The sequence below is a fragment of the Geotrypetes seraphini genome, chromosome 4 (genome assembly GCF_902459505.1).
Source record: "Geotrypetes seraphini chromosome 4, aGeoSer1.1, whole genome shotgun sequence".
NCBI classification, from domain to species: Eukaryota; Metazoa; Chordata; class Amphibia; order Gymnophiona; family Dermophiidae; genus Geotrypetes; species Geotrypetes seraphini.
In genome coordinates, this window is record NC_047087.1 from 297,437,124 (window position 1) to 297,450,588 (window position 13,465).

The 13,465-nt window shown below is 41.3% G+C and overlaps 1 protein-coding gene across 2 annotated transcripts in view; it reads left to right on the forward strand.

The window, feature by feature from the left end:
* SLK (STE20 like kinase) overlaps positions 1-13,465 on the forward strand; it is a 277,359-nt gene that overhangs the window by 73,792 nt on the left and 190,102 nt on the right. For both annotated transcript variants that reach the window (XM_033941264.1, XM_033941265.1), the window contains exons 8-9: positions 2,819-2,950; positions 4,535-6,031. In XM_033941264.1, coding sequence (XP_033797155.1) covers positions 2,819-2,950; positions 4,535-6,031 — 1,629 coding nt within the window. The remainder of the gene's footprint in view (positions 1-2,818; positions 2,951-4,534; positions 6,032-13,465) is intronic.

Below are 13,465 nucleotides of genomic sequence, written 5' to 3' on the forward strand. Positions count from 1 at the left end.
TGTGAGCCCTGCGCCTGCGCTGCTTCCTCTTCCGGCGGTCCCAGAATAGGCCCGGGAGCCTTAGGCCCCTCCTGGGGGCGGGGCCTTGGGCACTTGGTCGGGTTGGGCCCATGTGCCTCAGGCCCTGCCCCCAGGAGGGACCTAAGGCTCCCGGGCCTATTCTGATTGGCCCAGGCGCCTTAGGCCCCACCAGTAGGCGGAGCTTTGGGACGAATGGGCCAATCCGGCCTCATTCCGTCGTTGGCTGCCTGCCGGACAGGCGGGTTTGGCTACCGTCTGTCCAGCCAACTACACAAAGGTACGGGGAAGGGGGGTGAGGGGGTCGTGGGGGTCGGCCAGGGGGTCGCGGATCGGCTGGGGGGGGCGGTTGTTGGGGGGAGGGGGGTTTGCGTCGAGGGCAGGAGGACCTGGGATCCCTCCTGCCCGTAATGTAGTGCGGGGTGGGGGTAGGGGGTCGCCATGGCCAGGAGGGTTTGGGCTCCCTCCTGGCCCGAACAACTAGCGGGGGAAGTCGCCAGGGCCAGGAGGACTTGGGCTCCCTCCTGGCCCTAACAACTAGCCGGGGGGGGGGTGTCGCCAGAGCCAGGAGGGCTTGGGCTCCCTCCTGGCCCGATATTGTCGGGGAGTTGGGGAGTCGGCGGGGCAAGAGGGTTTGGGCTCCCTTTTGCCCCGATCGTGTCTGGGAATCGGGGGGGCAAGAGGGCTTGAGCTCCCTCTTGCCCCAATCGGGTCGGGGGTGCCGCAGTTGGCTGGGGCAAGAGGGCTTGAGCTCCCTCTTGCCCCGATCATGTCGGGGAGTCAGGGGGCAAGAGGGCTTGAGCTCCCTCTTGCCCCGATCGTGTCGGGGGTGCCGCGGTTGGCTAGGGTAAGAGGGCTTGAGCTCCCTCTTGCCCTGATCGTGTCGGGGAGTCGGGGAGTCGGCGGGGCAAGAGGGCTTGACGTCAGAGAAAGGGCGGGACCGCCGGAAGAGGAAGCAGCGCAGGCGCTGGTCTCACAGAAGGGCCGGGACCGCCAAGAGGAAGCAGCAGGACACCGGTAGGAACTTCTACATGATGGGGGGGGGTCGGGAGGCTGTGGTGGTGCGGGTGGTCCTTCAGGGTGGGGGTGCGGGTGGGAGTGCGTGCGAGCGGTCCTTTCGGGGTGGGGGTGCGAGCGGTCCTGCGGGGGGGTGAATCGGGGGGGGGGGGAACTATGTAAAAAAATTTTTGTACAACGCGCAAGGTTATGCACGGTTTGTAAAATCGTGTATAACGCGCGTGTTATATGCGTGAAAATACGGTAATATAAAAGACAATATTATCTGTTCATGTTTTAATGGGTAGCTAATAGTAGAATACTTTCTATACAAACTTTTTGCCACTGGGAAGTCTCGGATACAATTTTATAAACACAAAACAATAAAATTGTGTGCATATATGTGAAGATCCTCAGTATTTACTACTCTCAAATCAGGACGAACTGTATAGGAGTTGTGAGATTTATTCACCCAATGGGATAATCAAGCGTGAAACATCCTTGGACCTATGTACACAAGTGTAAAGTGTCCAAATGATAAGTGTCCACAGAATTCAATATAATTCTTAAAAATTGATTTGATTTTTTTTTTTTATATTCTTTATTCATTTTTTTCATCTTAACAAGTGTAACAAATATTAACAGTTAAACTTATACAATATCACTTGAGTATCTATTCTTAGTAATTTCACAATTAAAAATAAATCCCTCCCTCCCAACCCTATTCTTACACATGTATATTGCTCTTTATTAATCCAACCCATCAATTAATAATTACACTTCCTCCCACCCTCCCTTCCCTGTACAATTATATCAGCTTGGGAAAAATGATAATTCATTTATTACAATATTCTATTAATGTTCTCCAATCCTCCTGAAATTTATTAAGATTTCCTTTCTGCAACGCTAACATTCTTTCCATCTTATACAGTGAATTCCACCAAAAACTTTAATTTAATCTATTCCAGTTTTTCCAATTAAACATAATCTGCTGAAAGGCAACTCCTGTTATAATAAGTAATAATTTATTATTTGCAGAAATTTGATTTTTTTTCCTCATTGACATTCCAAATAAAATAGTATCATAGGATAGAGCCACAGGATTTTCTAACAAACAATTTATTTGGCCCCAAATAGATCTCCAAAAGCCAAAATGAATGGACAGTAGAATAATAAATGATCTGAAGTCCCTGCTTTGAGATGACAATGCCAAAATTTATTAGACTTAGAGCTGTTAATATATTTTCCTCAAGACACTCCCAGAGCACAATAATGCTTAATAACATGTAATGTGATCCAAAGTTCAGTATATGCTCCCCTGACATGCCTGCACTGAATCAACCTTACAAAAACTTCCAAAATTACTTCAAAGGTTATGAAAGTTAGTACTTATCTCAGTGAGTATGAGCATAATTGAGAATTAGAATGCTCATCTTTCGTGCGATGTTAAATGCTCTACAGAGCTCTGTTTCTAAATATAGATCCCCTTCCTCAGAAGCAGGCACTGGATGATGGCAGGGAAAACGCTGGGGAGAGTGTGATGACACTGAATCTCAAAATAAAAATCACATTACATGCTATTAAGCATTATTATACACTGGGTCTTGAGGAAAATATATTAATCAGCAAAATGTGAAATATATATACCAGGGTGTGAAGGCTTTCAAAAAGCACCATAAAAGCAAATCTAATTTTTGTTGGGAAAGGTGGAACAAAATAAATACTTAATATCTGAGGGGTTGTATGACATTAAATTAAAATGATTGCAAATCTATCTGTCTCTTTCTTTTTTTTTTGTAAATAGCATCCATTTGTTACCTCTGTCATTTCAAATAAACCAGTCAGAGAACTAATAGCAGAAGCCAAGGCTGAAGTGTTGGAGGAAGTTGAAGATTCTAAAGAAGATGAAGAGGAGGAGGAAAATGACAGTTCTTTGGTTGGTGTAATACAGAACAAGCTTTTTATTGTCTCTTACAATTTTAAAATATATTATACTAATTTAATTGATAGTTTATATAATTATTTGAAAAAATACCCAGAACAATGCCTGTACTGAAATTCATTGAATCATACTACCTTCTGAAATCAAGAATTTATGTGCTTATAATTGTAATCAATATTTTCTTTTCATATTTTGAGTGCATATATTCTTCCTTAGTATATTTGCAGATATAATTTAGTTTAGATTGGGAATTATTATTACTGTATTCTAAATCAGGGGTTCTTAACCTTTTTTGGTTCCTGCACCCTTTTAACCAATCAATGAAATCTTCTTATCCCCTTCCTAAACTTCCGTATTTTTTGCTCCATTAGACGCACCTTGGATTTAGAGGAGGACAACAAGAAAAAAATAATTCCGAACCAAATTCTCCCTGCCAGGCTCTGCACCCAACCCCACACTTCTTGCCAAGCTCTGCACCCTGTCCCCCCTCCCTGCCAGGCTCTGTACCCTGTCCCCACTCTGGTGATCTAATAGTAGGTCGGGACAGGGCAGGTAGGGACAGGGCAAGCAGGCAGGTAGGGACAGGGCGGGTAGGTAGGCAGGCAGGCAGGCCTCCCCCCCCTCAAGCAGGCAGCACCAAAGGCCCGGCCTCTCCCTCCCTATTTTTAATTCAGTAGGGCAGGCAGGCCCTGGCCTCTCCCTCCTCACCCCCCCCAGACAGGTGGCAGGCAGGCCCCGGCCCTCTTCCTCCCCCCCCCCCCCCCACGCGTACCCTTTTTTGTAACTTCTGGCGCCTTCCCTCGCTGAGAGTAGCGCACAAGGCTGGCTGGCTGCCTGGACCCTGCTGCTTCCCCCAAAAATGGCAGATGCAGCTCCCTCCTCTTCTGTTCTCTCGTGGCATAGCAGCGCACCAGGTTGTCTGCCTGGTCCTACACCACTTCCCGCGAGAACTCACCAGTTCTCGCAGGAAGTGGCACGGGACCAGGAAAGCAGCCTGGTATGCAGCTATGCCGCAAGAGAACAGAAGAGGAGGCAGCCGTGTCAGCCGTTAGTTCTCAGGGGAAACGGCAGGGACCAGGCAGCCAGCGAGCCTTGTGCGCCGCTGTCAGGGAGGAAGCCGCGTCCAGCGAGGGAGGTTGACAGCATTAAAATAAGCTAACGGGGGGGGGGGGCGCTTTGGGTATTCACTCCATAAGATGCACCCTTATTTCCACCCACTTTTTTGGGGGGAAAAAAGAGCGTCTAATGGAGCGAAAAATACGATATGTATCCATTTGTGTCTACTAACAGCTAGATATGTTGCTGTTAGCCACTAACACTACTAAATGATAACATGTCACTTAGATTATAGTAGTACACAGTTACATTACTAATAACTTCCTTCACAAAACTTTCAATAAATTGCCTAGTATTTCAGGACCCTTCACTGCACCCCATTTGATCTCTTCTTGCATCCCATGGGGGGGAGGGGAAGAACGGAACAGCTGGTTAAGAACCCTTATTCTAAAATAATGGTCTAAAGTGTTCCAAAATTTATTTACATTTTGTTTTGCTTTGTTTTAAATATCTTATATGCAGCCAATTCCCACAAGCAAGCGTGCCTCCTCGGACCTAAGTATTGCAAGCTCAGAGGAGGATAAACTCTCCCAAAATGCTTCACCATTGGAGTCTGTTTCTGAGAAGATTGAGCGAAAAGCTGCTGAAGATAAAAGCTCAGAGGAGGATAAACTCTCCCAAAATGCTTCACCATTGGAGTCTGTTTCTGAGAAGACTGAGCGAAAAGCTGCTGAAGATAAAAGCTCAGAGGAGGATAAACTCTCCCAAAATGCTTCACCATTGGAGTCTGTTTCTGAGAAGACTGAGCAAAAAGCTGCTGAAGATAAAACTATTCTTACAATATCGGTTGAAGAGCCAGCTGTTACTGAACTTGAGATACCTAAGCCTGAGGAAAGCATCTTTGCAACAAGTAATGAAGATGCTGAAATGCAAAATGGTGCAATATTAATAGAAAATAATGAAAAAGATGATCATCGTCTTGAGGAACAAACCAGTAGAAAGCAGGATGACATGATTGAATACTTGAGGTTCCAGAACAAAAGCCAAGAGATGCACAAAGAGACTAATGCCCAACCAACTCAAGAAACAGACTCTGAAAGGAATGAGCTAGAAGACACAAAGTCTATGGCAAAAAATATGGAAAATGAGGTACCTGTGGAAGGTAAACTGTCTGATGCTATGAACACTGTAAAATCTGCAGAAGTGATACCTGAAGTGATTGGGCAGAATACAGAAACTGAAGGAAAAAGAGAAACTTCAGAAAACAAAGCAAACACGGATCTAAAAACTGATAAAAAAGAGGATGACAATCAGCAAATACCACCTAAAACAGCCAATGAATCAGAGAGCATAAAGAACATTCAGTTTGGAGGTGATGGAAGAGAGGCTGAGACAGGTCAGATGCCTGTAGATGATGGAGTTGAAAATATTCAAGAGGCTGATAACACTGTGGTGACTGAAAGCAGCAGCTCTCTAAAAGAGACTGAGACGAACCAAAAGCTAGAAGGTGCATCAGCTGAACATACGCAAGAAATTGGCAACGCTGAGAAAACACCAAGTGATAGTGCTGATAAAATAGAGAAAACATTAATAAATGGGGAAATTGAGGGTCCAGCTGAAGATGAGAATAACAGCAATGAGAAATCGCAGAGTGAAGAAAGAGTTGAAATGTCTGAAATAAACCAGAAGCCAGTAGAAACTGTGTCACTGAATACTGAGATAAATAAGACAAACAAAGAAAATATGTCACCTTCTGATGTGCTGTCTGAACCAGTGCACATTCTGCCCTCTTTAATACCAAGCATCAATATTGCCTCTGAAGAAACTATTCAAGAGAGAGAAAAAATATGTCCTCCTGCTCAACCTGAAGCTTTACAACAGTCAGAATCTGAAAAGCAAAAAGAGAATGATACTGATTCTGGTACAGGATCCACAGCTGATAATAGCAGCATTGATTTGAACTTGTCCATCTCCAGCTTCCTGACTAAAAACAAAGAATCAGGATCCATGTCCTTACAAGTAAGTGGATAGATCGGAACTTTTATATATTATATAGGTGATTAAGTGAGAAATGTTATTCCAGTGCAATAGGTAAGACATTCTAGTCCATAGGGTTATTTCCCTTTACCCGCATGGGCTGCAGAAGAGATCCATTCCAGCTTTTTCACTCCGCATCTAGTGTACTTCACAGGCTAGCTTAGCTCCTCCAAGCAGTCTTTCTCTTTTTCATGAATGGCTGCAGTTTGAGTTCTGCTCTCCCAAATTTATTATTTTTACTTTGATGTAGTTCGTCCCCTTTCACAGTTCTTTCGTGTTTGAATTAAATTGGAAGCGCTGCCTACTTGAGAATTCACAGACTTTGGTCTGTAGCTGACAGGCCAATCCCTACGGGGGTACCTATTAGCCAGTTTGCTAGTCTTCCTTGAAGCTCAGGGCCATCCCTGACCTGGTCTCACTCCCTGTTAAGCGGGGAGTTGAGCGCAGACCGTTTAACATGTTTAGGGGACTTAGCAGTGTTCCACAGCGTGCAGACTGCATTTTCGTGCTTCCACCCATCCTGGTGCGCCGTCGGTGGTCTGCAGGGGTGGAGACATAGGCAGACAGTGGATCTGACCGTCAGCCCTAAAATCAGCTTGGTAACAGCTTTTCCAGCAGTGTGGCAGTGAATTCTGACTGGCTCTTCATAGGGATTAGAATGCAGGTGCAGCTTCTGTGTCCAGTACTGTGAGAAAGAGGAGCTGACTGTTCCAAAGACAATTTTCAAACTTTAATTTCAATGGGTTTTCTAGTTATCCTTGGTGTTCACCCCACCTGAAAAATCCTAAATTTGGAATTTTTTAATTTTGGGAAGTGCCATTTTTAGCACAAATTCGGGTCCAGCAGCCGTCTTGGGTTTTCAGCAGTCTTTTTCAACTTTTCCCTGCTTCTTCAAACTTTAAATTTCTGCCAGGAAAACTGCTAGGATGAAGTCCTCAGGGTCTCCTAGTATGGATTCATGTAAAATTTGTGTGGATTTGCCGCCTTAGAGCGTCCTTGCGCCACATGCAGCACAGTGGTCAGGATGGGTGTTAACTTCTGATTCAGCCTCCCCTTTGCAGAAGCAGGTGATATCACACTCAGCTAGCCTGTTGGGGTGGCTGTCTTTGCTTTCAGGGCTTGGTTATGTTCTCTTCAGCATGCCTTGCTCTCTCGTTAGGTGCATCACTGAGATGCCTTAGAGATGCACCTGTTGTGGACTTGGGAGACCAGAGCAAACATGACCTGGTGGCTTTGCCCTCAGTTGCTCTGTCAGGGCATACCGTTACATATTGCCTCCTGGATTGTGGTAACAACGGATTCCGGCCTTCAGGGCTGGGGAGCTCACTTAGATCGTCATCCCCTTCAGGACTGTTGGACTCTGTCACAGAGAAAGTGATCCATCAATCGGCTGGAGCTCAAGTCCATTCGTCTGGCCCTGAAAGAATTAGAGGTCTCTGGAGGGACAGGCTGTCCGGGTCTTTTCTGACAATGTGACAGCAGTGGCCTATGTCCACCTGGCTTCTTTTCTTTTGGGCAGAACGTCATTTCCTGGTGCTGATGGCATCACATTTGGCCGGAGAGGACAACTTTCAGGCGGACTTCCTCAGCCGTCACTTTGGATCCCAGCGAGTGGACTGTCATTTCAGGCGATGATGAGACGCTGGGGGTAGCCTTGCCTCGATCGCATGGCCACGGCATGAAACAAGAAAGCGCCACACTTTTTCAGACGCAGAAGTGTGGGGCTCGATGCTCTCGTACAGCTGTGGCCTCTGGATGTTCTTCTTTACAACTTTCCACCCTGGCCGATGATCGGCCAGGTTCTTCGGAGGATTGCAACTCATCCAGGCCGCATCATTCTGGTGGCTCCTGACTACAAGTAGGACACAGTCTGCGCCTGAGCATCTACCCCAGCCCTGCACAACTCAAAAATGATCCGGGGCTGCAATGAAAGTTGGAAAATGTAGCACAGGTTGCATTAAATTTATATATAAAAAAAATGAAGGTGGCAAACCTCAATATTTTCAAGAAAGTACCAATTGAAAACATGTTAAAGTATTAGATAACTAAATTTAATAATGTTAACTTACTAAACTGCCACATTTGTATTTGTTCAATGGACCCTTAATGTGAGACGCTTTAATTTTCTTCTAGTTTTCATTCAGCTTCGCCAACTCAACATGTTTGGATTAAAAAATGACGTTGGACATTGTATTCCTTTGGAACCGCGATTGATTTTCAGCAAACCAAACAAACTGTTTTATCATTGTAGAAGCTGAACAGATACTTATTAGTCCACTCAGGATTAAATACTCTCCGTTCTGACTCAATTTTACGCTTGCGATTATCACCATCCATAACTTCTGGTCACTATTAATTGAATGTTAATGAAGACTCGTGCTTTACTGTGTACGCACTCATTAAAAAAAGACACAACTCACGCGGCTTAATAATAATAATAATTTATTTCTTATATATCGCCAAAGCCGTAGAAGTTCGAGGCGGTTTACAATAAAGAAGGGCTGGACAATCAGCGAATGGGTACAATCAGCAAATACAATCGGTGAATGTGAACAATCCGCAAAATAGATACAATTAGTAGATGTGAGCAGGGGAGCTGGTACAATATAAGGGGTCAAGAGTAAGGTGAGTGGGAAGGAAGGAGAAAAGGAGATCTAGGGGGCAAGGGTAGGGTAGGGGTCTTGGGATACAAATCGGTTAAATAGATTAGTTTTTAATAATTTTCTGCAGTTTAGGTAGGATAAGGAGCGCGAGAAAATATTGCACAGCCAGTCATTTAGATGACCTGCTTGGAAGGCTAGAGTTCTGTTCAGGTGTCTTTTGTAACGGCAGGCCTTTAGAGTTCTGATGTCCCTGCGTGTAAGCTTTGGGCTCTAGCTGCCAGTGTACAGTAGATAGGTGGAACAAGTCAGCTTCCTTCATTGAAAAGTGTCAAACCCTGGACTTGTCTTATTTGGGCTCTATACCTTGGACAGGGTTAAAGATACAAGCACAGACTTCAGAACGCTTCATGGTTTGATGGGGGGGGGCAGGAGCTCTGTACTAGCCATGGCGGAGCCCACAGCAAGCTCTCCTCAGCTCCCGAATCCCCACCCGCATCCTCCCAGTGTGTCATCTTTTGGTCTGAATAGTTGTGTCACCATGAATAGTGCCCAATGTAATAACAGCAGCAGCAGAAGACAGAAAAGAGGATTCTGCATAAGATACTTTGTTTTCAACTAACCATCTTTAGTGCAAATGTTAATGGAGCTCCCCTGTAGTTTGTCTATATCCACAGTACTTTGCTCTGTTGCTTGAAAATTCACATTTCCATGAACTGCTCCCAAACACACTTTGCCTCCTCTTGCTTGTACGTGGATTCTGCGACTTTTTACTGACTGCAAAATGCTGCTCCCCTTCTCTGTTTCTAGCTTTACAGCTATTGCACTAATTTTATGAATCTTTACACAACCAATGAGTTTCGCCTTTCGGACTATATGTGCTGACTCATTCGATTAAGCAAGAGGCTCCCGCTTCTAAGGCCACGATCTCCAGGGCTCTGTAAATCCATTTTGTCCACCTATATTCTTTTTTTTTTTTTTTTCTTTATTCATTTTAACATATACATCAAGTGTACATTAAAATATGAACACAACATATTACATTATCACTTGATAATTCCATAACAATATATAATTAAAAGATTTATATCCCACTCCCATCTCATATCTATACATGAATAATATAATTCCTATGTATATTAATCAATTAAATTATGCACATATATATTAAATTATAATAACCCACCCACCCCCCATTCTTTCAATTATCATATAAGGAAAAAGAATAATAAATTAACATTAATCATTATGATAATTTATTATTGGCCTCCACACATCTTTAAATCTATTAAAATGACCATTTTGTATTGCAAGTAAACATTCCATTTTGTACAGATGACACACTGAGTTCCACCAGAAGCTGTAATTTAGTCTAGAACAATTTTTCCAATTCAATGTTATTTGTTGTATCCCTTCTCCTGTAAGGATCATCAAAAGCTTATTATTTACTGCAGATATTTGGCTTTTATTTCTCATACACATTCCAAATAAAACTGTATCATATGACAATGCCACATGATTTTCCATAAAGAGGTTAACTTGATCCCATATTAATAACCAAAATGCCTGAATATATGGACAATAAAATAAAAGATGATCCAGAGTTCCAACTTCAATTTTACAATGCCAGCACCTATTAGACTTAGAGCAATCTAATTTTTGTAATCTAGTAGGGGTCCAGAATGCTCTATGCAACAAAAAGAACCATGTTTGTCTAATAGATGCCGACATCGTACCTTTAATTCTCCAAGACCAAATACGTGGCCATTGAGATGCATTAATCTGATGCTTAATCTCAATGCTCCAAATATCCCTTAATCCATTTTTAGGTTTCTTATTCAAATAATTAGATACAATTTTATACCACTTGGCGACCTGGTGTCCCAGAAAATCTGCCTGAAAACATAGGAATTCTAAGCTATAATGATCATGTAAAGATTTCCATTCAAGGAACCCTACCTGAATAGCCTGCTTCAACTGCAACCATTTATAACTTTGTTTTTTATTTAGACCATATTTATGTTGCAATTGTGAAAAATCAAGCAGTTTACCATTTTGAATAACTTCATTTAAGGATCTTATACCTGCTTTAATCCAATCTTTCCAGACAATCTTAAACCCGTCTATTTGTATCTTGGAGTTTACCCAAATAGATTGATGAGTAGACTTTCCAATAGACTCAGGAGTTAATTTGTCCACACATCTTAATGTTTTCCAGGTATCCATTAATACTCTATTGTCTTTACGTACTCTAGGCATCTTTATACTGAGCAGAAGATCAAGTCTAAGTGGAAATATAAGTGATCTCTCAACCCATAACCAGTCTGACAGTTGTTCCAAAAGCTCTGGGAGGACCCAATACATACCTTGGCGCATGATATAGGATTGGTGATACCTTTAAAAATTAGGAAAATTTATCCCATCCTCCCTAATTGGCCTTTGCAAAGACACTAGAGCAATTCTTGCAATTTTACCCAGCCAAATAAATTTAACCAGAATACTATTTAACTTTTTATAGAAAGACCCCTGAAAAAACACTGGTATCATGCCCAATTGGTAACAAACTACAGGCAGAATCATCATTTTAACAGTTTGAACTCTTCCCCACCACGATAAATGCAAAGGATTCCATTGCTCACACAACTCTGTTACTTTTTGTAATAAAAATTTTTCATTTACTTTCATTGTCTCTTCGAGTGTATCTTTCAACCAAATACCTAAGTATTTTATTCCATCCTCTTTCCAAATAAAAGGGAAAGAATCAAATATACCTTTTGTACAATATACATTTAAAGGTAAAATTTCTGATTTAGTCCAATTTATTTTGTATCCTGAGAATTTTCCAAATGTATCAATTACTTCAAGCAGACAAGGAATTGTTGTTTCCGGATTTCTCAAATGAAGCAATATATCATCCGCATAAGCGGATACTTTATAATCCACTCCAGCACATCGAATACCTTGTATGTCCTTTGCCTGTCGAATAGCTAATAACAAGGGTTCAAGTACTATATCAAACAGCAAAGGAAATAATGGACAACCCTGCCTAACTCCCCTTTGCAATTTAAAAGCATCCGAAAAATTATTATTTATATATAAACGAGCAATCGGGGAGCTATACAGTGTTTGAATCATTTGTATAAATCCAGATCCAATACCAAACCATTCCATAGCTTGATACATGAATTTCCACTCTACACGATCAAAAGCTTTCTCAGCATCTAATGATACTGAAAAAGCCGGATCATTAATTTGTTTTGTTAAATAATACATCTGAAATGCCAATCTAGTATTATTGGAAGAGTATCTTTGAGCAACAAATCCAGTTTGATGCATACCTATTATATGCGGAAGAGCTTTAGCCAATCTTAAAGCTAAAATTTTAGCTAATAATTTAACATCTACATTTATTAAAGAAATAGGCCTGTAATTTGAAACCAATGTTGGATCTTTATTTGGCTTTGGCAAAACAATAGTTAAAGATTCTGCCATAACAACCTTTATTCAGTTGATCCTGATATAATTTTAACAAATAGGGTAAAAGGGAAATTTCAAATTCTTTATAAAACTCTACCGTAAATCCATCCCCACCTGGAGCGGTCCCAACTCTAAGAGATTTCAATGCTGTTTGTAACTCTTTTAGCGATTTAGGTTCATCTAAACTTCTTTTTACATGATCAGGAACCTTAGGACCTTCAATTAAACTCAAAATCAACCCATCTTTCTCTTTATTTGCATAAGACTCAGAAGAATAAAGGGACTGATAATATTTCAAAAATTGTTTTAATATATTCCAATCTGAGAATGAGAATTCCCTAAATCATCTTTAATTATGCCAATTTTCTCTTTCCTTTTCTTTGCTTTTAAATAATTTGCCAATAATCTTCCAGCCTTATTTGAACTACCATAATACAATACTTGCTGAGCAAAAATATCCTTCCTTACTAACCTAGAGGAAACCTCATTATATTCACATTTTTTTTTTTTTTTATAATATTTGAAATGCAGCCTGTTCCCACTTGTTAACCAATTGTAATTCTAAATTTTTAATCTTTTTCCAAGCTTACAAACTGCTTTCTTAACTGTTTCTTATTATATGCAGAATATGAAATAATTTGTCCTCTCATAGTTGCTTTGAAAGCATCCCACAAAATTTCAATCGATATTTCCTCTAAATTATTAAGTGTAAAATATTCCTTCATTTTGACCTGAAAATCAGTACAGAATTTAGAATCAGCAAGCAATGCATTATCAAACCTCCATACAGGTTTGGAATTATCTTGATCTACTAAATTCACTTCTATCCATATACCACCATGATCTGATATTACTATTGGTTCTATGGCAGCTTTTCCAACTTGCTGCAACATCTGATTTGAAACAAAAATATAATCAATTCTTGAAAATGATTGATGAACATGTAAACAAAACGTAAATTCCCGATCATTAAAATGAAGAATACGCCATATATCTTTTAAATTACATGATTGTATTAAATTTTCTAAACCCATTGATTTCATAATTCTACTAGGTTTTTTATCCATTATTGGATCTATAACAGCATTGAAATCCCCTGCCACCACTAAATTAGTAGCAGCCAGTGGTAATACTAATTGTTGTAGAGATTTAAAGAATTCACTTTGATTCGAATTAGGGGCATATATATTTAATAACGCCATTGTAGTATTACCCATGCTCATGTCAACAAGTACCCACCTTCCTAGAGGATCTACCTTAACCATATTAAATGTTGCCGAACATTTTTTGTTAACCAAGATTGCTATTCCTGCCTTTTTTTTTTTTTTATCGCTGGTGC